This window comes from Vulpes vulpes, chromosome 5, assembly GCF_048418805.1.
Source record: "Vulpes vulpes isolate BD-2025 chromosome 5, VulVul3, whole genome shotgun sequence".
NCBI classification, from domain to species: Eukaryota; Metazoa; Chordata; class Mammalia; order Carnivora; family Canidae; genus Vulpes; species Vulpes vulpes.
In genome coordinates this window covers 102,747,696-102,774,086 of record NC_132784.1, presented here as the reverse complement: position 1 = coordinate 102,774,086, position 26,391 = coordinate 102,747,696, and the positions used below count along the sequence as shown (strand labels likewise).

Below are 26,391 nucleotides of genomic sequence, written 5' to 3'. Positions count from 1 at the left end.
TGAAGGGAATTCCCTCTCCTTCAAACTTCCATGGTTCCAATTGACCTTATGACTACTCAGATCAGTATTCACTCATTACTTAAACTGTTATCATGAGCTGTTTTTGATTCTTATGTAAGTTCTTGACCTCTTATTTGATTCCCATCATACAATTTGTCTGTTAACAAATACGTTTTTAAATTTCCAACTAAATTGGGAATTCGTTAAGAACAAAGACTGTACCTCTTAAGCTCCTCTGCCAGTTTCAATACATTAAGCAAAATGTGTTACACACAAGGAAAGATGCTGTGAGTGGGATACCAGGTGTTGAGACCATGTGGGGTAGTGAGAGACATCTTAAGAGATCATTGCAAGCCTCCTCTGCTTCCTAAACTGGAGAACTTCCTGTGAGACAAGAGCATCTTGAGTCTAGGGCAGTAGGTGATCTAAAGGGTGAGGGAGACCCTGAAATTCTGAAAGTTGCAAATCATTTGGTTACAGGATGCTGTTTTAGAAAATTAGCTCTATGGACCACTTCACAGCAAGTCTTTCTACTTTTTAGCTTCCATTAAAAGATTGATTCTTTAAACCTCCTAAGTATTTTAAACAAGGCCCCTGTGTTCCTTTCATTCATTTCAAAAACCCATTTATTTTTATGGCTCTGCTAATATTTTCACATTGATACTCTGAGTATCCAATTTTGGGTTGACAACATATCTTTTCATGTTGATGAGTTTTGCATAAATTGAAAGTACATTATATATTGATTAGTGGGAGTGCAGGCTTGAGTTTCCAAGAACAGGTTGGCATTCATAACGATATATTTCAAACCAAATGGCTAGGACCATCCCAGTACATTGCCGTGTATAATTCCCTGACTGTACTCACTACATCATAAATAATAATGAAAGTAAATGTACGTTTATCAGAAAGAATCAACAAAACCCCAGCACTGATTTGCTGATTGCACTTGTCTCACCAGGCATTAAGGCCAGCTTTCGAACAAGGGTGCCTGAAGGTTTGATTGTCTTTGCGGCATCGCCTGGCAATCAGGAAGAGTATTTTGCACTTCAGTTGAAGAATGGACGTCCTTGTTTTCTTTTTGATCCTCAGGTAAATGAGTAATCATAAGACTTGATATTTTTGAGAGTGGACGAGGTGCCAGGGACTGATGAAGGTGCTTATATTTTCACATTGAATCCCCACCAAAAACTTGGAAGTAAGTACTATTATTATCCCCACTTTACCAATGAAGACAATGAAACTTCCAAAGTTGCTGGTGACTCGCTCACAGCTAAAATAGAAGAGCTCCCTTGCAAACCACATAATCTGACTGAGAATCTGCATGCTTAACAACCATATGCTACCTCATAATGAACATGAACACTTTAAAATACATTTGAATAGATCTATTTTTATTTTCCTTGAAAGCAAAATTGTGTCTCTCTTTAATTCTTCCACTTTATCCCTCCCTCCTATCTTTTTCTCCCTCCCCCTCCCTTCTTCTGTCCCTCCCTCCCTCCATTGTTTATCAGCAAATATTTAAGTCCCTGTTAGGTACTATAATGCTGGGTATTGCAGGCTACAATAGCTTTAAAGTTAAAAGCAACCATGCCCCTGTGAAACAATCTAGGTAGGATACCGTGGAAGGATTAGTTTAAAATATTCATGAATGTTATGAAAGAGAGGTACAAGATGCTGTGTGTTATGGGAGCATAAAATAAAGGGTCTTTCTTTTCTGAGTTGTCAGTCTTCTCTGGAAATGTGATATTTAACTGAGGTGCAAAACAAGGAGGAAAGTCAGAATAAGAGCACATGTCTGTATAGGAAGATACATGTTTGAGGTGGGGCAGGGCAGGGGACATGCTAATGAGAGTGAGAGAGAGAGAGAGAAAGAGAGAGAGAGAAAGAGAAAGAGAGAAAGAGAAAGAGAAAGAGAAAGAGAAAGAGAAAGAGAGAGAAAGAGAAAGAGAAAGAGAAAGAGAAAGAGAAAGAGAAAGAGAAAGAGAAAGAGAAAGAGAAAGAAAGAGAGGGAAGGCACTGGGAATAAAATCTCCAGGCCGAGCAAATAGCAAATGTTACATGTCCAAGGTAGACAGGAACATGACTTATTCTATACGTGGAGATGAATGTCATATGGCCAAGGGATAGGACAAAGAGAAAAGTGGAAGATTGAAAAGCTGGGTGGAGACCAAATCATTTAGTGCTCTATAAACAAATGTGAGGTTTTAAATTTTTCCTAAAGGCGATGGGAAAATCATTGAACAGTCTTCCCTTTAGTTAAACAAATATTGGTAAGAATTTGACATTAGGTACTGTACCAGGTCAGTGAATAATTGAGGAATGAGTAAGACTTTGTAAAAGATGTCTTACCTTCCATTTCCTCAGGATTTCAACCTAAAACTGTGATCCAAATCACAAGTTATGCTTGCCAAATAGATGTTTTATGTTATACTGTAAAGCTGGTCTGACTTTTCTCTCTGTATCTAAGTCATGGGCCAAGAGCTCTGGGTGAGGATCATCACTTAATGCACCCTGAACACCCACACACTTTGGAGAGGGAAGGCAGGGCAGCTGAACTAAGTGACTCTGAGCATTGTGCCAGGTTCCTTGCAGGGGACCCCAAGAGGCAGCAGGGAAGGTTCCTCCTGTCCCAGGAAGCTGGAAGAGCCACGAGTTGGCAACTGGAAAGAGCAAGGAAGAACGGTTTACACCTGGTGTTTGGACAGGGGCCTGATAACTGCAAGGCCAGGACTTGGTAGGTACTCAGGCATGGACTCCTGGGTGTCCCGTAGAATTGCAGTTTCTTAAGGGGGACCAATAGGTGGGCAGTGAGTAAGCAAAGAAGAAATAGCATCACACGTAAGCCGATCCAGCAGCTAGAGAGAATGGGAGAAGCAGCAGCTGTCTCAGGAGGCCACGCAGATGGCAATTGGGAAAAAAAAAAAAAAATACCCACAACAGCCAGCATACTGAAGTTGATTCAGAGACAGAACTGAAAATACTATTTATCATTTGAAAACTTTAAGTAGGTTAATTAGGAGAGAGACACTGTTGAACCTCACATTAGCAGGTCAAAATATGTCCCAAACATACAAAAAGAGAAAAATGATGGAGGCCACTAACATTTTTCAGAAGAAATTCAGAAGGAGAACAAAAACACACGTGCACAATAAAAAGGATTAAAAGGATGAGAGAAAAAATAATGAACTATAATGCAAAAGAGTGTATCCTTTTATGGGAGCATTGATTATAAATTTATTGCAAGGACTCATGAAGTTCTAGTCAAGGTTAAGCAAAACTAAGCCTTCTGTTGGACCTCTGTGTGCCAGGCGTGATTCCACATGTCCACTGCATATGTAAACACACACACACATGCACACACACTCATTTAAACACCACAATAACTCTATGAGGTAGAGACTCTTATTATTCCCACTTTACAAGTTAAAAAAAAAATCAGAGCCACAGTTAAATTAATTTCCCCAAAGTCATCCAGCTAATTAGTGATGAAGTCAGGATTGAAAGAAACTCAGGCACTCCACCACCAAAGACCATGATGTTAACTCTGATACTATATTGCCTGTCAGCATGAAAGAGTAACGCTTGTTAATACGCAGAGACTCAGATAAAATACCATCCCTTCACCTTACTGGAAGGAAGTATTTCAGCAAGCCTTCTAACCAAAAGGAAGAAAAAGAAAAGTCTGAAATATGAAGAGGAAAAGGAGATGTGAATATTAAACCGGGCAATATCCACCTAAATGTTTAGGGGCAGTGTGACTAGGAATGTGTTTTGTGCCGCTAAAGAATCTTTGAAATAGAGGAGACACATGGAAAATGTGAAATAGACAAACCTCCAATAGTTGTTTGGTGCTAAAATGACTAAATTTGAAGGAGAGGGAAGGATAAGTGATTTAAAAGTTTCTAAAGGTATCAACCTAGTGGAGAAGACAGTTGGGGAACGGATCACATTGATGTCTTATTTTCACAAAATAAATAGGCAAAAATGTTTTGTTTTAAATGCTGTGAAACAGACATTAATTATTAACAGACTGAGAATGTTCCAAGAACATCCAAATTAACAAGGTGAAAAGAGAGACTAAATGTCAAATGGTCAAAATCAACAACAATCATGAAAAGAAAGGAAACAGTAGAGTGAAATAGAATGTCAACGAGGAAGAAAATATGCCTCTGCTTTTCCTCCCTCAACATGTTAATATCTGGGAATAATTGAGAAGAAGCAGATAGAGAAAAACCTTAATTGTATAACCATTTATTCATAGAGCTTTTAAAGTATACAGAGTGGGTTCACATTAATTATCTTACTTCATTCCTGAAGTAGCCACTTGAGGTAGCATTGTTTTCATCCCTGCTTTAGATGAAGTGGCCTAGCTAGGGTCACACAGTAATTGAGTGATGGGACTGGCACTGGATTTAGTTTATTTCATTCAACACAGTTTTGCTAACCATCTATTATGCCAGGCACTGTGCTATGCAGTTATGCACTGGGAACAGAGTGATGAGAAGTGAACAAAATGCCACTCACTCCTGCCATCCATTCATCTGGGCCTCCTTGTGCCACAATTGGAGTACAGAGTCTCTGCTTGAGTTGGACAGGGCAAGGTGGGAACAGGACCCAGAGCGGTGTCCTCTGGTGGCTTCACACTAACTCACACTCACCGTTGGTCCTGCCCATTGCAAATGTCCATCCCAGTAGCTGTGTGGTTCTAGATGACTGTGCGCATCTCAGAGCAGCATCTGCAACCATACACTTGGCCTAGGTTGTTCATCACCAATTTTGTGTACCATACATACACATGCGCATGCTCTCTCTCTCTCTCTCTTTCTCTCTCTCTCTCTCTCTCTCTCACACACACACACACACACACATTCTTCAAACACATGGGGCAAAGTCTTTGCAGAATTAATCCAAAAATGATTTCCCCAGATCTGAAGCATGACCGTTATCTCTTTGGGCAGCATAGTTCCCCTTGTGAAGAATGTGGTGGGAATTGCTCAGAATGCTGCAGAATAGGAAGGTGAAGGGGTTAACTCTGCTCAGCCACAGTGTTGTCGTTGTGATCCTGAGAATGGCTGCCAGAAAACTCTCTGACTCATCTTTTTCATCTCCTTTTCAATGATCAGATAGACAGTCCAGTGTAAGACATGATAGCAGAGTTCAAGGAAGCATTCACAGGGCATTGCCAATCATTTCTGTCCTTCTCCCTTTTCCCTCGGATATTTACTGAGAGCACACATCACTGTCGTTAGCTTTTCCAGCTGCTCTGTCCCTACCCTCCATACCCAAATCTTAGCCTGTATAAAAAGTTGGTAGGTGCCAGCCAAGTATGAACTGAATTGTTATAACAAAAAGATGGAGGATCAGGGAAATGGGAAAGGTTTAATTAATGATGCCTGGTAAGTGAATTTTTATCTGGAACAGTAGTATCTCTCCACAAGGCAAAAGTTACCTGTATTTTCAGGAAAGTGACAATGAATTAATGCAAAAGAAAATAAGATATTAGTTGAGCAGGATTCCCTTAGGATGAGAATGTGTGATCAGATCCATTATGCTAAGTGGGCGTAGGATGTGGTGCTATCTCTATGAAACGGTGAGCTCAAGCTAGCAGAGACTGTGTCCTTTCCCACCACCAAGGAATTTATAATCCAATGCAGGTTAACTGAACCTATCTGCAAACTTTTAAATGAAAGCTCTACATACTTTCAGATAAAAAATTGTTGAAACTGAGGAATAGAGAAAATTTTGATTATTCTTCTATAGTTTTTTCTCTTTTTAGGTAGAAATATGAATACAGCTACTTGTAGAAAGTTAGAAGTATCTCAGATTTAAAGAAGTTAGAAGTTCGTTTTATATACTTCCCATTGATGTTCAAATTATTTATATTTTGAATACTTTAGGTACCACTGTTTTCTTTCCTTTGTCTTTGAATGAGAACACCTTATTTTTGAATGAACACCTTATTGTACTCATCAGACCAGTAGTTATTTGCTTTATTTGTCTTTCTTATCAGACTGTACAGTCCAGTGAGGGTGAAGTCTATCTGTTTTGTCCTGAAACAGATCCTTGAGGCTAAGTCCTTGGAATGTAGTAGATGCTCAATAAATAAATGTCTGTTGACAGATTGACTTTCTGACTGACTCAATAATTGTTGGTAAAATATACTCATAATTAAAGAAAATTACCCATTTTCTAAGATAAAATTTCCAGCTCTTTAATGATTATTTGACACTTTAGTTCTTATATATTTTTTTTAATTTAGTTCTTATTTGTTTTAATTTCTCAGTTTGTTAGAAACTGACTTTTACGGGCACCTGGGTGGCTCAGTTGGTTAAGCGCCTGCCTTTGGCTCAGGTCATGATCCCAGGGTCTTGGGATCAAGTCCTATGTTGGGCTCCCTGCTCAACGGGGAATCTCCTTCTCCCTTTCACTCTCCCTCTGTGTACTCTCTCTAACAAATAAGTAAAATCTTAAAAAAAAAAAAAAAAAGAAACTGACTTTTACTGATGATGATTTTAAAATTACTGTCCTCAATTCATTCAAAATAGTTAAATTTGCATTGTGGTAAGAGCGTTTTATAGATATTTAAAGTCACTACTACCTAGCACAGCACTTCAAAATAACTTGAAGTCATTGTGTACATTTTTGAAAATATGTCAATAAACTAAGTAATGGATTTCTTATATGACAATGTAATCCTACATAGAGGCAATAGGTATGAAAACTTATTTGATTTCCCTTCCAATGATCAAATGCATTCTGTGAATAAGTATTTGGGGAAGGGGGAAAGATTCTTCACAATATTTAAAATTGGATATGTGAACTGAACATTTGAAATTATTGTTAAGAGTCACAGTAAATAAAAATTCTTCCGATTTTTAATTGTATTTTTTGTTGTCTCTAGGAATTATTATCTCCCATTCTTTATTTGATTAATTCCAATTTGGATATACTTGGTCAGATGATATTTTATTGACCAATAATGACTTGTGGTTATCATTTAAAAGTTTTATGTTCAGTGACATTAAGAAGAAACTCACACATCAAAAATGAGCTGCAAAAACGAAAGCTTTAAAACAATTCTGAATGGCATTTATTTAACATGTCTGGTATTTTCCAAATGGAAAGAACAGACTGTATGCTATGACACTAGAATTGATCGCAGAATTATTCTCTCCACATTGGTGGGGAACATAATTTTCGAATGATCATCAAAGAATGATATGCTAAGTTCTTCCAAGTATAAAGCAAATTTGGCATCCTGAGGCTCTATGTTATGTACTTGAATTTGTCTCCAATAAATGTGATTTCTGATGGAGAGAACTATTAATGCTTCAAATTGTTGCCAAACATAATATGAAGAACCACTTACTCAGACACCTGATCTTTAGAATGCAGCATCGTTTGTAACAATTTTAACGCTAACTAAGTACACTTTGATGAGACAGCATTTAATAAAATGCTCATTAATTTCATCATTAGCAAGGGTATGCTAAGAAGTAAGCCAGTTTCTTATGTCACGCCCAATTAGCATCCCATGCTAGTAATCCCATTAGTATTGTTGAATTCACTAATGGAAAAACTAATGGGCATGCTACCAGGGCACATTAATTGGGCACGACACCAGTTCTGGTTTTAATTATTAAACTACGATAATGAAATGTGTGTTTGTAAAATATTAAAATGTTGAAATAGGGTTGAAGAAAATAAAAGAGTATGTAGAGGAAAGAGATACAAAGAAAGTCAACCTAAAAAATTCAAGGACTAGAAAATGGATGTACCAAATGGTCATCTTTCTAGCTGATCGAGTTGTCTATAAAAGTTGGGCTATTGTCCACATGAGAAGCAACCCACCCATCCTCATGGGAAATTGAAAGCTGTTTTTTGGTAATATGAATTTCTATATGTCATACATGTTGTCATGCTCTGTATGAGGCCTGACAGGAGCCAATTAAATGTGTAGAATGGACATGTTACATTGCCGAAGCTATTTTAGGGAAACATAAACAGAAATGTTTTGCTTACGATGGTATGACTCACGTTGCCCTTTTGGTGATACAAATCTTCGATTACATCAAGTAACTATCACTTTTCTCTTTCTGAAAAATGGTATTCCAAAATTATGGGAATTCGGTGAGACACTCCAACAAATGAAAAAAATATTTTGTAATATTTTACCCAATCTTATTTTGTTTTTTTTTTAATTTTTTTTTACTGGATTGAAGTTCATTATTGCTAAGAAAATCAGCTTTATTGAGAAAGAAATCTATTTTCATTTAGAAGATGTAGAACAGTTTTCTGGTGTTTTTTGTCTTTAATAGTAGTAGTAGTAGTAACTGATGGTGACAAAGTTGAAATATCTTCTACTTAGTCATATTTGCTCACTAACACTACAAAGGGTAATATCTTGCTAAATATGATATGCTAAAAAAAAGTGTTCACTTGACTAGAAAGTACCGGATGGAAGGGTTCTCTTCTACTTCTCTTTTTGTTTCCTCATCCTCACCTCCTTTCTGCTAATCTCTGTTCTTGATGTCTGCCATTTCCTACCTTTAAATTTTTAGGAACTCATTTTTAACTACAATGCTATGACCTCAGATGCAAATATAAATGCTAGATTTCAGACTACAAAGTATTGAGTACAAAGTTTAACTGTAATACTTATGTTCAATGTATTAATAACTGGATAATTTTTAGTATGAATCTCACACCTTATGTTTAATAGCAGTGTAGGGAAGGTAAGAGGAACTAAGTTGCCAGACTTTAGAACAATCTGGATTCAATGGTATTTTATTAGTTTTAAATTTTTATTTCACATTTCTGCCAAAATTTTAAGAGCTAAAATTTTAGAATAGAAAATTCATTACCTTTCTGATGAATATAAGTGCTCAAAATGCAGGTGTACTTGTAAGAGATTTTTTTTTTTTTATTCCAAAGAGAAGATCTTTTCAGGTTTGAGCACTATGGTGTTTACAAAAGGACATCACAGAAATGCCAGAATGATATTAGGCATCAACTTTAATTTTGAGTTCTGTTTGAAACTTATGAATGCTTCCATCATGATCATGTCAAAAGTTATAAATTGGTTTTTAGCAAATATGGAATTATATGCGAGTGAGTTAATAAACATAAACATTCATTCATTCATTCATTTATTCATTCCCCTAAGGGGTCTTCAATGGAAATAACTACAACCAATGATGGTGGGAAACAATACAGTGATGGCAAATGGCATGAAATAATAGCTATTAGGCATCAGGCTTTTGGCCAAATCACACTTGATGGGCAGTACACAGGTAAGAACATGATATATGCTGATATGCTGATGTTGCCATACTTTTCTGTTGTTCATATTTCTACATTTTTTCTTTCACCTTTATCTCCTCTCAATTGCATCTGTATCGCTATTGAATTTGCCTTTGGAGAGCTTCTAAAATGATGAAGCCTGGCAACCATTTTCTTGTTATGCACAGTTTCAGTAAAGCAAAAATAACAGCAAAGTCATCCATAACAACTTTGTCTTCCACAATTCTTTACAATTTGCAAGGGCTTTTACTGATATTCTCTGGTGTTATTTTTGACCTGCAGAAGACAAATAAAGTAAGGCAATTATTATATGCATTTTAGAAATGATGAGCCTGCATCTCAGGCAAGGTAAATAACTTTTCCCAATTTACACACTTGGTAGAAAGTGTTCTTGGAACACTTCTCCTGTCTCTGAAGTTCAAAATTAGTATTCTTTCTATCCTACCCTCTCTACTGTCCTTATATAATTATAAAACAGTTACCGTGCCTGTATGATGATGAAAGCTTTTATTAATGTATTCAGGAAATATGTAATTGAATGAGCACCTACTGTATGCCAGGTATTGCTCTAGAAGCTATGCATACGGATAGGAAAATTTATATTTTAGATGGGAGAGAGGCAGGAGACAGAAAAAATAAATATTGAACAAGTATCAGATAGTAGTATATTCTGAAAATAATAAAGCAAAAGAAGAAGAAATTGTGTGTGTTTGTGTGTATTGGGAAGGGAAGGTTTTTGTTTCATAAAGGACTGTTAGAAAAGGCCTCTTTGATAAAGTGACATTTGAACAGCAACCTGAAGCAAGTAGGTGGTTAAGCCAGGAGAATAACCAGAAGAAGACTGTTTCAATCCAAGGGAATAGTTGGTGGTAGGGCCCTGAGGTGGGAACATATATATGGCATGTGAAGGACCAAAAAGGAGGCCAGTGTGGGAAAGAGTGAGTGAAGGGGCTAGTAATAGGCTGAAATGAGAGGCTTTTAGGGCTGTATTACATAGGGACTTGTGGGCTTTTCCTTGGAAAAAGGGAGCCCATTGGAGAATTTTGAGAAAGGGTTGGCATGATATGACTTCGGTCTTTAAAAGGAACACTCTAGGGCAGCCCGGGTGGCTCAGTGGTTTGGCGCTGCCTTCGGCCCAGGGCGTGATCCTGGAGTCCCGGGATCAAGTCCCACGTCGGGCTCCCTGAATGGAGCCTGCTTCTCCCTCTGCCTGTGTCTCTGCCTCTCTCTCCTTTCTGTGTATTCTCATGAATGAATAAATAATTGAAAAAAAAAAACTTTAAATAAATAAATAAATAAATAAATAAATAAATAAATAAATAAAACACTCTAGCTTCTCTTTTTAAATGATTTTTAAAGGGAACAAGGGTAGAAACATGGAGAACAGTTAATAAACTTCTGTAATAATTATAAAATAATTCAGGCAAGAAAAAAATGATTTCTTGAACCAGGGAGGTAAAATTGTGGATATCATAAGAAATCTGGATATATTATAAATGTTAAATTAAAAGGATTTGATTCAAGTGGAATAGGGGTTGGCAAACTACCCATGGGCCATATCTAGCTCATCACTGTTTTTATAGTTTTATTGGAGTACAACTATACATATTTGTTACACATTGTTGTCTGTGGCCATTTCAAGCTGCATGGTCTACAGAGCCTAGAATATGTACTACCTGGCCCTTTACAGAAAGAGTTTGCTAATCCCTAATGTAGAACATGACTGCTAAGTTTGGGGCCTGGGCAACTGAAAGAATGCAGCTGCCATAAATAAGGTTGGCAGGATCATGGGAGAAACTGATATGGAGAGAGATGTTCATGTGAATGCCTTCAGTCTTAGTATCTGTGAGGCATCCAAGTGGAAATATCAGTAAGTTTTTGGATACAACTCTTAGGTCAGAGAAGATTTCCAGATTAAGGATATATATTGGGGATTGTCAGCTAAGGATGGCATTTAACACCTACTTACCAGATATAAGGAGGACTAATTAGAGTGGTTTGGGCTCTGAGAAAAAAAAGTAAATCCCCCTCCTCCCAAGAAAGGATGGAGTTAGAAATCTTAACATGAGATTTTCATTGTTATACAGTATAGCCAGGGACACAGGCCTCTTCTGGTCTTGGGCCTAGTCATTTGCAAGGTGCCCTAGCCCTCTACTCTAGGTCATCCTTCTAGAGGACTTAGGACATCTGTGTATGTGGAGAAAGAAGGAGATCTGAGAGGGGAGAAGGGCTGATCCTTCCAACATCAAAATGTTAGGACCATGAGGAAGAACCATTGAAGAATGGTAACAAAAAAGAGAACCAAGAAAGTGTGGTGTCCAGAAGATCAATGAAGGGTTTAATCATTTGTTAAATTAGTAGAACCCAGATTATCCTGGTGAAGTTGGAATTCTCATCTCCTTTTCCATAGGTTCTTCGGCCACCCAGAATGGAAGCACTATTATTGGAGGGAACACAGGAGTGTTTGTGGGAGGACTTCCACAGGGTTACACCATCCTCAGGAAGGATCCCGGTGAGTTTGCTGAAGGGTAGAAGATTTGTATGTTATCATCAAAATGTACAACACAATCAGGTATGAAAACATTATTTTAAAGCATGAATAATAGTATTATATTCTATCTCATGCTGTATTTCCTATATCAGTATCCCAAAAATGTCGCTTAGGTCTCTTCTTTTCTAAAGGAACTGTGTATTACTTGCATTTAAATTCTTGGTGCCATCCCTTGATACATGAAACAAGTTTAATAAACTTTTGCTGAAATGAATGATACTAATTTCAGTCCAAGGTATCTTATTTTAGGATTATTTATCAATTTTTCTAAGATTTTAAACTTGAAGCAACACAGAAATGGAAAACTATGGGCTTGATTTATATTCTAAATAGGCTAAAGAATATTCCCTGAATCTTGAGCATGTGATCAGCACTGAACCAGTCCCTAGAAGTCCATAGATGAGTAAAATGTGGTCTTTGCCACAATAGAGGATATATAATATAGGGCATATAGTGCCGAGCAAATGCCGTAAGTACTATAATTGAGACTGAGACAAAATAATTCCTATGTTTTTAGAGCAAGAGAACAGAAACTGATTCAAAGTGAAATCAATAAAAACTAACATGAATGAAGTGAACCTTAGGCAGAAAAAAGTCACCTTTCCAAATACATCGCTAAGATTTTAGGGTTGTTTTCCCGTGTCCTCTTTGAAGGGCATAAGGTCTTCCCAGTCTCTCCCAGGAAGTAAAATATAACTACATAAATAATACAAATGAGCTAGAACCTAGATAAGTATACATTGTGCATGCATGGTGGTCTTTAGGAAATCCTGATGAAGATCAAAAGGAATAACATGTTTTCAGTGAAACTTGGGGAGGGATATATTTAAATACCCAAGACTGAATATAGTTACCTCCTGAGAAATATCTCTCGAGTAGAGAGGATTTCATTGGACTACTTTAGACAGGGAAGTCCCTTGAAAACATTCACACACACACACACACACACACACATACACACACAGGGAGAGCTCTCGAACCTTTGTCCTAGTTCCTTATCCATCAAGCATACTTATTGGCTACATCCATGCACCAGGAGGGGAGCATACCCTGATACCAAGCACCCTTCCTGTAGAGGACACATCTTCAGTATAAATAAATAATCTTATATTGTGCATATGAATTGGCTTTGTAGAACTTTGATTGCTGGTAAATACCTTCCCTAAAGTCTAGTCATACACTCCAAAGCTGAGAGCTAAGCTTTGCATTGATCAATAGGGACAGTGCTGTACGAAATGTTTCTCTTTCTCTAATTTTCTCATTTGCCCACTTTCCTTTCCAACCCTCTATTACCACCCTGTTTGCTATATTCATAAACCCCGCATCTGCCCAGTCTAGAGTATCCTAAAATTAAGGTCAACGTTACATTAATTCCTAAATATAAAATCGAATTATTGACTTCCATGTTTAGCAGACTGGTTCATCACGATGAAGAAACTAAACTATAAACTAATAGATCTAATAGAAATACTTCTTTCAAGTCTTTTAAAACTTTTTACCACACTTTTATTTTTAAGACTAGTGGCAGATGAAATCTCATTAGTTCAGAAGGCAATACTCTGGCTACTACTATAAACACAAATTTTTTGCATAAACATCTGTTTCTGCATATATGATGGGTCCGAACCAGGGCTAAACATTATGATTGTTACCACGTAGCATAGGTGACGGTGTGGTATTTACGTGAATCATCAGGAGGTTTGCAGTAAATAGGTGGTGAGAGCTCTTGCCTACTTCTTTTATTTTAATGGCACATTAAATTAATTGCTTGCATTTATTTTCAAAATACACATTTCTTGATATCTGTCAACTCCTACAGACATAATCCAAAAGGGTTTTGTGGGCTGTGTCAAGGATATGTATTTTATGAAGAAGTATAATCCCTTTGCTATTTGGGAGCCTCTGGTTTGGCAGAGCGCTGAAGAGCAAGTCAACGTGTATAACAGCTGGGAGGGATGCCCCACTTCATTACAAGATGGAGCCCAGTTCCTGGGAACAGGTAAGGTTCTAAAATAGACACCAGTGGTTGCTTAACATGGATGCTCTAACCTTTGCACAATTTAATCTCCCCTGTCCAACTACTTTGACCCCATTTGACCCTAGTATCACAGAAACACTAGTGATGCCATGATATGCATAAATATATTCTCAAAGTCTGAATATGTAATATAAGTTGTAAGACTTACAAACCTGTATTCGTGTGCCAGACCTCTGCTAGCCCACGGCAGTTCTTGGTTTACATATGGTAGTGTCAAAAATATCTTTTATTAGTCAGTTGTTTTACTTAGAATGTACTTTTACTCGGAAAGATGTTTCAAAAGCATTTTATTTACCAGGTTAATACACAAATATCTACTTATCCTATTATATAGACGGACAGTATTCTCAAGAGTAAAATTTCAGCTATATAATGGGATGAGTAGGCCATTAAGGGAGAGCTGAAAGATGTTACCACCATTACTGCCATTGCTCCAAAGGCTGCTGCAAAGGCAAGAGGTAGTATCCCTGGCCCACCTCCCCAGCCACAGTCTCTGCCTGGCAGGCACCCAGGGTGAGGGTGTGGAAGGGAGTCCGGTGACTTCGTGGATAGGACTTCTTCAAATACAAGCCCACCGCTGCCTCCTACATTTATAACTAAGCTGGTTACTATTATTAAGTTGCTTAAACTATCTTCAGAATAGAAAGCTAAATAATCTCCCAGTCTGTGCACTTTTCCATTGCTCTTTTCTCAACACTGTCATTACTCTGAATTTCTCTTAGTCAGTGCAATTTGTTATTGTGAACACTGATATAAAACAGTCCTAGTCTTAATCATATCCATGGTGTAGAGAGTAAATTTCTTCCTCTTAAAATGTATGTCAAGTTCATGCTGCCTCTTCTATACATTTCCAAGGGGGATTTCTTTTGTTTTTTTTTTTTTTATTTTTTTAAAAAACTTTTTATTGGAATTCAATTTGCCAACATGTAGCATAACACTCAGTGCTTATCCCATTAAGTGCCCACCTCAGTGCCCATCATCCAGTCACCCCAACCCCCTGCCCACCTCCCTTTCCACTACCTCTTGTTCTTTTCCCAGAGTTAGGTGTCTCTCATATTCTGTCACCCTCACTGATATTTCCCACTCATTTTCTCTCCTTTCCCTTTTATTCCCTTTCAATATTTTTTATACTCCCCAAATGAATGAGATCATATAATGTTTGTCCTTCTCCGATTGACTTATTTCACTCAGCATAAGTGAAATGCTTATTCTTCAGTTCTGTCCACATTGAAGCAAACGGTGGGTATTTGTCCTTTCTAATGGCTGAGTAATATTCCATTGTATACATAAACCACATCTTCTTTATCCATTTATCTATCGATGGACACCGAGGCTCCTTCCAAAGTTTGGCTATTGTGGACATTGCTGCTATAAACATTGGGGTGCAGATATCCCGGCATTTCACTGCATCTGTATCTTTGGGGTAAATCCCCAACAGTGCAATTGCTGGGTCGTAGGGCAGGTCTATTTTTAACTCTTTGAGGAACCTCCACACAGTTTTCCAGAGTGGCTGCACCAGTTCACATTCCCACCAACAGTGCAAGAGGGTTCTCCTTTCTCCACATCCTCTCCAACATTTGTTGTTTCCTGTCTTTATTTTATATAAATTTATTTTTTATTGGTGTTCAATTTGCCAAGGGGGATTTCTTAACTGATTTGCGTCTTCTTTTGCAGAGATTTTCCTGTCTGTCCTAGTCTTTGTACCACCTTTAAGATGCTGGCAGTAGTGCTTTGCGCATGCTGAAATGCACATGTTCTTTTCTTTAAAGGGTTCCTGGAACTCCATCCATACATATTTCATGGCGGAATGGATTTTGAGATTTCCTTCAAGTTCAGAACTGACCAATTGAATGGATTGCTTCTTTTCGTTTACAACAAAGATGGACCTGATTTTCTTGCTGTATGTTAACTTATTTAGTTAAATTTACTTTAAAATATCAGATATAACTCTAAAATAAATAAGGAAAATTGGGATTATGTGTTAATATTATGTATTAATATTATGCTAGGTTGGGATTTCTTTTGAAATTCACTTTTGTTTTCATTTTCTTCCCTAAGTCATTTTTAGTTTTAGAATCCAGTGAAACATTTTGTGCTTTGGAATCATGAGTTTTTTTTAAATGACCATTGTTCCTGTGGAAATTGTAATTATAATTTTAGCAAAACAGAGTAGTTATGAGGAATTAAGAAAATCCCATTTGATTTCCATATATATATATATATATATATATATATATAGTTTTAAAAAATATTTATTTATTTAAGAGAGAGAGGATGTGCATGAGTTGGGGAGGTAGAGAATGTTCAATCAGATTTCCCGCTAAGTGCAGAGCCTGGCACAGGGCTTAATCTCAGGACCCATGATATCATGACCTGAGTCAAACCAATGCTTAACTGACTGAGTCACCCAGGTACTCTTATAATAAATATATAATATTTCATGTTATACACATATACATAAAGGTATAAATGTACAGTGAATACTCATGAACCTACCACCCAACCCAAGAACTAAAATATTACGTTTTGCTTTTACTTATAGGCCCTTTCCTATTCCATTTCCCTATATCTCTCTAGAGCTAATATGTAATCAGAATTTTCTGTTTATTTTACCCTGGCATGTAGTTATAGTTTGAACACTATGTATGAATGCCTAAAAATTCTTGTTTTTGACATTCATAAAACTTACATCATACTCTACCTTTAGGCAATTGTTTTCTTGTACTCAACATTTTTCTGAATCACTCGTGTTCACCATGTAGATATACATTTTCATGGTTGTGTAATTTGTCTCTTTTCCTGTCAATGACATACTGGTTGTTTCCATGTTTTTGCTATGGCAACTAAAGCTGCTATGAAAATTTTTATACATTTATCTAACTACAGGGGGCAACTATAATTGCTCTTACTTGCTTTTCATCAGACAGGCAGATATCATTATCAAAAATTAGTATGTGATTAAAGTGTTAATTTTTTAAAAAGCTATTCTAAAGAACTTACATAGAATCAAGGGAAAATTATGAGCACTTTAAACCTCATTGCTCATATCTAGGCAAATAGATAATAAAACACATGTCTTAGTGATTTTATGATTCTAAGATATTTTCACTTCATTGATTTTGTACATTCCTAGGTTATATCCATTTTGCTGACCAGGTAAGTGGAAATATATCTGTTCACATTATTTATTAAAATTTCAGCTTATTTAAAGTATTTATTTGTTCTCTTATTTACTGTTTGCCTCCCTCACTGAAATGTAACCTCTCTGAATACAGGACTTTGGCTGTCTTTACAGGTGCCTACCTCTTGCGCTTATTAAGTGTTTGGTAAACACTGTTGGATGAATGTGAACCTGTGAATGAGTTCATGTTGTAGTGACCCTCACTAAGCATTCTTTAATCATCTATATGTGTGTAAATTCTGGGGAGGATGCAAAGATATTTTCCTTAGGCCTTTCCTCTTAAAGACCACTTGCCACTATTGGAGGGTCACACATCCTACTATACCTTCCATCTTTCTCCATTCATTCACTTGGGAAATATAAGACATTTCCACTATATTGAATAGTAATATTAACTTTAAGCTTTAATGAAATAAATCTTAAAGCATCAAAACATTTAGACAAATATATGTTGAGTATCTGCTGTGTGCTAGGCTTTCTTTTCATATTTCCAAAATAGCTATAAAGGAAGCAGATGTTCCTAGAAATTACATTCTACCCTTCCATATCTGAAGACTTAGGCTTTTCCCAGATTATCTCTCAATAAGAATTCTTCCCATTATCTTAAGTAGCTTCAATATACATGGCTATCCTCTAGAACTTGATTAACTCAGAAAATTTTCACTGCTAAAATCTTAAATCTCAAAATATATCCTCATAACCTTTCAGCTCTTGTTCTCTCTTAATGAGTTCACTAAGATGATGAAACCATTGGCTATCAGACCACTTTCTGTTTAACTTACTTGCTCTCCACCTCAGATACCATAATAGAGCTTTTCAACCATTTTTCCGTCAATACTCTCAGCCTGTGTCTTCAATGCCATAACCCTGGGTCAATCATCCTAGTTTCCTAGCTTTTCTGTCTCAACAGCCATTTTACTGATCACCATAGGAAAATTGAAACAAGTATAAAGACAGAGTTTTGAGGCTTCTGATTCCTTCATTCAGCAGTATTTCTTGTGTACAGGATTTGTTCATAGATTAGTTGTGGAACATGAAAGAAAGAGAATGTCACCCCTGGGAAACACCACAACCTGAATGTCTTCAGATAGTTTCATTCTTAGAATGGAAAGAAACATAATCCCTTTATCTTCCAAACTCTCGACCTCCAGCTTTTTTGACGAGCCAAGTCTGGTTTCACCCTCTCCTGATCCAGGAGAACAAATACTTAATTACCATGTTTCCAACCAAAGTTAGTATTTCTAACTCTATTCTAGATTCTATCCCTTTTCCTACAAGAGCTTGTACTTGAAATTATCCTCCTTTTGTTAGTTCCAAGGTTCTCCATTGGCTCTTCTCCCTCAACATAGAAAATGGTTGAGCTTCATTTATTTTAAATTTTTTTCCTTTGACTTTGAAAATTATTCCTTTGTACTTCCCTCCCTTTCAGTGTCTATTGCATTGAAGGTAATTACTCTGATTAGTTCCACTTTTTTTAATATCACACTCCAGTCCTCAAAACTACTATACATATGATTCCTAGTCCTACCACTGCAAAACGTTTTAGTGTTGCCAGGGACCCCTGCATTTTCTAGTCTAGTAGATAATTTTCTATCTTTATCTTAACTGATCTTCCTCTATCTTCTTTTTTTCCCTTAACATATTCTTCCCTGCTGACTTTCCAAAATACTAGTTGCTCTTGATTTTTATTAAATCCTTATGGTTTCTCCAAAAAGATCATTGTCAACTTAAAGAATTATATCTACTCTACCTTCCTCTTAAACTGTTGGTCTGGCTGAGGACTCTATACTCACTCATCTTTTCTTTTGACTGCTTTTACACTGACTGGATGATCTTGTTTATCTTCTCATGAACCTTTTCTATTTTACTGGCCTAGATCTTTATGTTCAACTGCCTCAAAAAATGTTTCTTCTGGATGTTTTTAGACATCTCAAACTCAGTATGTTTAATATTGACCTCATTCCTCACTGACAATGATAATATCAGGTCTTCCTTTCCTAGTGCTTTCATATCGTGATGGTAGTCAAACATACCCAAGCAAGAAAGAGTATGGGTATCCTTGACTTACTTTTTAATCATCTAACACATTCAGCTATTTGTCAGGTCCTGCTAAAACTTTAAAAGCTGAGTTGCTTTTTAAAATACTTCTTTGAGTTTTCACTGTCCTCACTACTGTTATGTGTATTTCAATGGTTCTCATCATTTTTCTCACAATTGTAGTGATTCCCTAATAGATTTCTCCAGTTCCAGGGCAGCTTTCATTTCCAGTATGAACTTCCTATGACTGGAAGGGTAAACTTTCAGCACAAGATAATAGTGGAAAGAATATAGCCTTTGGTGTCAGACAGATGAGAGAAAGATGTATGTTTTCCATATCACTCAAATCCTCTGAAACTTTGCTTCTACATACTTGACAGGACTCTTTCTAACTCCCCTCCACCATATGTATCCTCTATCTTACCTAATTTAGTATTTGTTTTCTAAATCTAATGAGCTCATACATGTCCCCATGCCATTGAATGTGCTGATCCCCCTGTGTCGAAGGATACTTCATGAATCTTACATATTTCCGAAAGTTGTAATTTAAACCTTTCCCAGTTCCCAGGGAGTAAAATGTATATCCTTTCTTTGTTGTCATTGTACTTATTCTTCTCTTGGTTATAGTATTACTCCCAGGTGTTGGCCTCTGCTGTTGGACAACGTGATTCTTGGGAATAGTGTTGATCTTATAGTAGCAGGTTCATGGAACATAGTGGGGGGACTCAATATTTATTGCGTGAATGGATACAGGACTGCTTATCCAATGTGCTTCACAAAAATGATATTTATATAGAACAAGTCTTAATTTTTATCTGGAATTGCTTAATCTTATTTGACACGATTGATCTCAAATTTTTAAGTATCTTATTTTTGCTAGTTTGAGTTCTAACAAAATAAAAACATAGTAGATAAAATAATTTCAAGTACCCATTTTGAAGGGAAACATATGGAGGCATTTCCTTTACCATGAAAATTTGGGTAAAACATATTCGTATTAGAAAATGACACCTTAATCTAAAAGAATACACATAGAAGCAATTACGTTCGTTAGAGATTTAGAATAATAAAACTGAAATATTGAATCAAAATCCATCTTACAAATTTGAAATTGAGTTCACCAACCAGTTAAAATAAGCTTAATCAGGCTTGACATTTCATTTTCTTATTGTCTTGTCATATTTTTCCCCCAAATTAAATTGATATATGAAGTAGTATTTTCTCATTTTCTAAAAACTCAAGTAAAAATACAGTCATAGTTCAAACTATTCTCTTCAGTCATTCAGTCACTTATCTTTTACCTGCGTTGCACCCCCCCAAAAAAACATAAATAAAATAAACACAACTTTTTGCCTACATTCTGTTGTATCACACTGTGTAATCATTACTGGGTATGAATCTGTTTGACTCAATACAACATTCTTCATGTCAATTACAAGCTTGCAAAATACTCCATTATATGTTACTCCAGTCCTGCTTAGAATAAAGTGGAACATTTTTATAGAGTGCTTTCAGGGAAATTTGTTGCTTTTCTTCAAGAAATTGACCTTCTGCTCTCTCCCAAACTGCCATTCTGCAGTCTTTTTATATACCTATTTTCTTTTTTAATGTGAAATACAGATAGAACTGAAGAGTGGAATATTGAGCTTCCGGTTCAATACCAGTCTTACCTTTACACAAGTGGATCTACGGCTCGGGCTGTCTTATTGTGATGGAAAGTGGAATAAAGTGATTATTAAAAAGAAAGATTCTCTCATAGCAGCAAGCATGAATGAACTGAGGGAACGTGTGTCACAGTCCAGAGCACAGCCACTCATGGTGAATTCCCCAGTCTACGTGGGAGGAACCCCACAGGAGCTGCAGGACTCTTATAAACACCTGAGTTTGGAACAAGGTAAAGTCCATCTGGAGGAATTCTCAAGTAAATACAGCTCTGGTCCTCCCAGGCTTTGGTGGTTCTGTGTTTTAAGATATAGCAGCAGAGTCAGGCTGGAAGCAATATCTATCCATCCCTTTTTTTGAAACTCTAAAAGAAAAATCATAGAATATTTCTTCAAATAGTCCTCTAGGTTGCCATTTAAGAGTGTGCCCTTACACCTATTATAATCAATATACTTATCCCAACTTATCTTCAGCAAATATAATTGTAATTTATGTATATATTTCCTCATGTGTTTTCTGGTTCTTTCTGATACTGATCATTATCTATAGTCACAGATGAAAAACATAAACTAGGTTGGTGTGTACAGCTAAGGAAAATGGCATTAAATTCACTGGGATTTTTTTCTGACATAACTGCTAATTGTCTCTGCATTTCCATGGAGCTCTCCTCTAGCAAAGCACATGAAAGGCTGAGTATAGTTGAATTTTAAACATACTGGTGAAAAAAATCTATATTTCATTTATTATTAATAACCGTGAGTGAAAGAAAAAGTGCATGAGTGCATGACTTATAACTAAAGCAAGCATTTAACTCATATAATGAATTTGAACATAATCAGAGAAATTATTAATTCAAAAAGGCTGACAGTAGCCGAGTGCATTCTGTGTGCAGAATTCATGGTTCTGAAAGCTTTCCATGAGACTAAGTGGGTCAGCACTTCCTACCAAGCCCATGTGTTTGATATGATCACTTAAATCCCCGTTTTACAGATGAGGAAACTGAAGGGCAAAGGAACTTTCCCAAGGTCAGTAAGCAGTAAGTAAGCCAGTAAGCAGAGAGCAAGCCTTTCTGTCTTGGGCAGCCTGGTTGTCAAAAGCCACTCTCCTTATTAGAGTCAAGTGTTTTCTTTTATGGGCATTGGCCAGTGTTCCTTTTGTGTGAATTGGGGAAAGCACAGAAACTTCTAGGTTGTGAGGAAGCATGCCCCCCTGTAGAAAATGTTCTCTACATATTTCGAAATCTATGTACAGCGAATGGTTAAAATTTCCACAAAGCAGTCTTTGCCTATTTGGTAAGTACATAAAGATTTAAATGCCTTTGAATAGAAAATATATGGCAAGCTCTAAGGAGACTTTTAGAAGGGTACTAGTAAGGAGTTAATGAATATCTGGGGTGTAAGACAGTAATGACATTTTCAAGGCACTTAAGATGTAACAGCAGCTAAAAATATTACATTCATATAAGAGCTTCTCCTGGTTTTCAGGTTTTTGAGGTTAGAAAGAGCTTGAAAACCCTTTATATGAGGAAGATTACTTGATCCTACTTACATCTAGGACAAAAATCCCCTGCGTGTGTGCAATTATACTTCTAAAAGTACACAAAAACCCATTACTATGATGGACATAGAGACTTGGCTTTAGCCAAATTTTAACTGAAATCGTAAGACGATCATCATAGAAGTTTAACATATCAACATAAACCCAACAGGGATAATTTAATCTGTATTGTGACGAAGTCTACGATACTGAAAGATATTTTATTTATGGGTAATACTAAATTTTTATCATTGCAGTATCATGCCTATCAGTGGTCCTCAAGCCAACTGATAAAATATGGAAGTATAGAAACTGGAACATAGTAAGAACTCAATAAAATTAGCTGTCATTATTATTACTATTCAAGATACATTGGAATCTCCTGGAAAGGTTATTAAAAATGCAGATTTTATGACCCTATTCCCTACGATTCTGACTCAGATGCTTTGAGTGATACTAATCTATATGGTAACTGCATGTTTTATACAGCGATCAGGAGAATATTCACCATATGGGGGTGCTGCCTGTATGTAGTGAATTGCAATTAAAATTAATCATGTGCACTTACTGTATTTTTTTTAATCCACTATCAAATGGTCTTAAAATGTTCTGTGCTTCTTAATTAGCACCTTTTTTCAGAGGCTCTATTTTGTGGTCATATTAGAGTTATTTTTTTCATATCCACTAATATTGTAATCTTCCTTTGAATCAATGCAAATTAACTTTCCTCTGTAGTTTGGAAATGCTGGGCAACCTAATTTGCTGAAGATGCGTCACCTCAGATCATGGGTATTTATCTTAGAACTACCACTGGGGACTATCACTTACCTGCAGCGTGGGGGTGATGGTGGCACATGGGATCACAGATTATGCTCTGACCCAAGCCCTGTATGGAGAAGGCAGGAGTAGAGGCTGGAAGCCAGCCTTCCTATGGGCCAGTGCCCCCATGTTGGGCTGCCTCTCTCAGAAGGGCTACTGTTTTTCTGATTCATCAGCATGGAGTTCTGGGCCACCTTTTAGTTATTCAGGCGCCTTGAGGTGGGGAGTCATTTTTGATTCTTCAAAGCAAGCAAAGGAGGCATCTCTATTTCTCCCACAGACAGGCCCTTTCCCCTCCTCCTGTCCTAACACCCCACCCAAAGTTTGAAGGTGATTGAAGAATATGTCTGGTGGAAATTATTCTGGTGGTGCAGAGTTGGAAGAATGGTGACTTAATTGGACAAAACTCTCTGTCTGCGCTAAGATAGCAGAGTGAGGACCACACACTAGAGCCCAGGATTCTTTACCTCCAAGGCCTGAGGTCAGAGTACTACTTCCTAAGGAAGATTAATACTTAGAAACCGTATCCGATGATTCTCTGGACCTTTCTCTTTATCTCCAGAATGAAGGAAGAGCACCTCTGTGACCTTTCCCAAATCTAAAATTTCACCCCATGAATTAATTTTTAAGTCATTTCTTTTTTTTATTAAAAATTTTTAGAATTAGTGAAATATACATAAAATTTACCATCTTAGCCATTGAGTGTACAGTTCAGTGGCATTAAGTATAATTACATTGCTGTGCAACCATCAGCACCATCCATCTCTGGAAGACTCTTTTCCATCTTGCAAATCTGAGGCTCTGTGCCCTTTACACAATAATGGAGCTTTTCTTGTAACAACGTTCAGATGTTTGCCAAAGCCGCCTTTCTACTGTTCACACTTCGTTGTTATGAAAATTTAAGTATGGAGAAGTTAGGTAACTGAACTCCAAGCTGTCAGGAAATTGCTGCTGGTAAAGAAATCAGAATCCCTAACTTCTGAATTTTCAAGCATATGCTTTTATACTGAGCTTCATTGCTTTCATTTCAACTTACCCAACTTATGTGTTCAAGATAGACGAGCAGTACTGATCAGTGGGGCCTAAAGGAATGTGAATACAAGCAAAGATATTTTGAAAGGAAATAGGCTGCAACTTAATGTGTTAGAAGACATAATAAGACATCATATAAATGCTGAAGAGAACAATTTGCTCGTTGTTACTATTAGCTTATTTTCCTGTTAGGCATTGCATTATGTTTTATTTTCTCTTCCTGCTGATGTGCTTTACTCTTGAAAAGAGCTCAACCTGTGTTTGAGCCTTTCAAAGTTGACAGTATTCTGTTCAGAAAGAGTGTGTGTGCACACTATCTCAACTCAGTCTGTCTCTTCTTTTACAATTGTGTGCAGTTTCCTGTGCAGAGCGCTGCCAACGCTCATTGAGCGGATCACTGTTTATACAAAATAGCATGTAATCTAAAGCCACCACTACTTCCTGGTTGACTGGATGACCTCTGGTCGTCTAACAAAAGAGCAGTGCAAACTCCTCATCTATTTCTTCCACATTTCCTGGTGAACTCCCCGGAACTGTGCTGCACTGTGGTGGTTCTAAAGTCAACTGGGTAAAATATGCATTCTGAGAAATCTCAGATGCTGCCATTACCTGAAGGGGATTTGCTTCCTGTCATGCTAATGTGAACACAAGACCGTGATCATTGTGTATTGTCAATATTATGGAACTCGGTGAAAATGGTAGAGCATAGGGATAGCTCCTCTGTAGGCTGATTTAAGCAGGACTTAGTTCTACAACTCAGAAAATGATTCTAACATAATTCATGTCAGTATCTCCAGATACCAGTGTATTTTGAAACTATATCCTCCCTCCTGCTGTCTTGCATAATAACCCTCAAAGGGTATTTTCCCCCAGTGAGCTTGTTGAATAATTGTGCCCCTTCAAATATTATTTTTGGCACTAAAACAATGACTTATATAGGTGACTGAATTTTCCAGAATTGAGGGACATATGGCTACCCCTCTACCATAATGTCTAATTGCCTAAATTGTATTTCATAAGAATAAGCAGAATGAAAAAATGTGGGCCTAAAGAAGTATACAAAATACTTTCAATTGCATATAATCCAGCTGAATTATAATGATCACCTTATATATTTTTTCAAGATAACATAAATATAATACCTCTTCGTGACAACTCAGCCTGGTAAAAAGCAGAAGGAAGCATAAAGGATCTCCCCAAATGAGACTCAAAAGTTTAAAAATTGTATCTACAGCAACCCCCATGCCTCATCAAAACGTAGTACTGCAGAGGACAGAAATGACTGGTAATTAATGACTCAAGCCTTTTATGTGATATTAATCCCTTACTATTTGCTAGGTTTCGGTGGTTGCATGAAGGATGTTAAATTTGCACGGGGTGCTGTCGTTAACTTGGCATCTGTGTCCAGCAGTGCTGTCAGAGTCAATCTGGATGGATGCCTATCAACTGACAGCGTTGTTAACTGCAGGGGAAATGACTCCATCCTGGTTTACCAGGGAAAAGAGCAGAGTGTTTACGAGAGTGGTCTCCAGCCTTTTACAGGTAATGTGGAGGTGCTCTAAATTAAATGTTACATGTCTCCCACTTGTCGCCTCTTCCCTCCCTGCCAGCCCACTGCTAGTCTATATGAGTAATATTTTAATCTTTCTGCTGCTTATTTCCACGTAAGAATACCTGTATCGAGTGGTAGCCTCACACGAAGGAGGTTCTGTACACAGCGATTGGAGTCGGGGCCGCACACCAGGAGCAGGTAAATCTTATTTCTCTTAAAATGTCTATGTGCACACACATGCCCATGTATGTGCATACATATTCATGCATGTAGGAAAAAGAAAAGACTGTAGTACCTTGAAGCAAGCAGTGTGTCTGTAATCTTATGGCAGAGCATGCCTTGGTTTGCAAATGTCAGTGGGTAAAATGCTTAGGAGGTTACAGTTAATGGTTAAAGTGCTTAGTAGGTTGGTGTTTTGACTTCTCAGTTATTCAGTAAGGGTTCACTCAGGCTTGATTCTTTCGTCTTCAAATGCAGAAGGAAGGAGGCTCAAGTTGTCTTAAGGATTTGATAGGCTTGTGTCTATAGGAATATTTATATATATTTATATATATATAAAACCTTTACAGATTGCATAGGACCCAAGAAGCTAATGTCAGGATTGATTACCATTGGGTGGGGGTGGCACCTTCTAGCCTGTCTCCCACAGAGGGTACATTTAAAACCTGTACCCTGGT

At 37.1% G+C, this 26,391-nt stretch overlaps 1 protein-coding gene across 1 annotated transcript in view; it reads left to right on the top strand.

Annotated features, from left to right (window-relative positions):
• The window catches only part of USH2A (usherin), a 684,230-nt gene that overhangs the window by 256,860 nt on the left and 400,979 nt on the right, over positions 1–26,391 (top strand). Inside the window, exons 22-29 of the mRNA XM_025991680.2 lie at positions 962–1,092; positions 9,170–9,296; positions 11,717–11,818; positions 13,677–13,856; positions 15,665–15,795; positions 20,734–21,007; positions 25,501–25,704; positions 25,832–25,912. Of these exons, the coding sequence (XP_025847465.2) occupies positions 962–1,092; positions 9,170–9,296; positions 11,717–11,818; positions 13,677–13,856; positions 15,665–15,795; positions 20,734–21,007; positions 25,501–25,704; positions 25,832–25,912 (1,230 nt within the window). The remainder of the gene's footprint in view (positions 1–961; positions 1,093–9,169; positions 9,297–11,716; positions 11,819–13,676; positions 13,857–15,664; positions 15,796–20,733; positions 21,008–25,500; positions 25,705–25,831; positions 25,913–26,391) is intronic.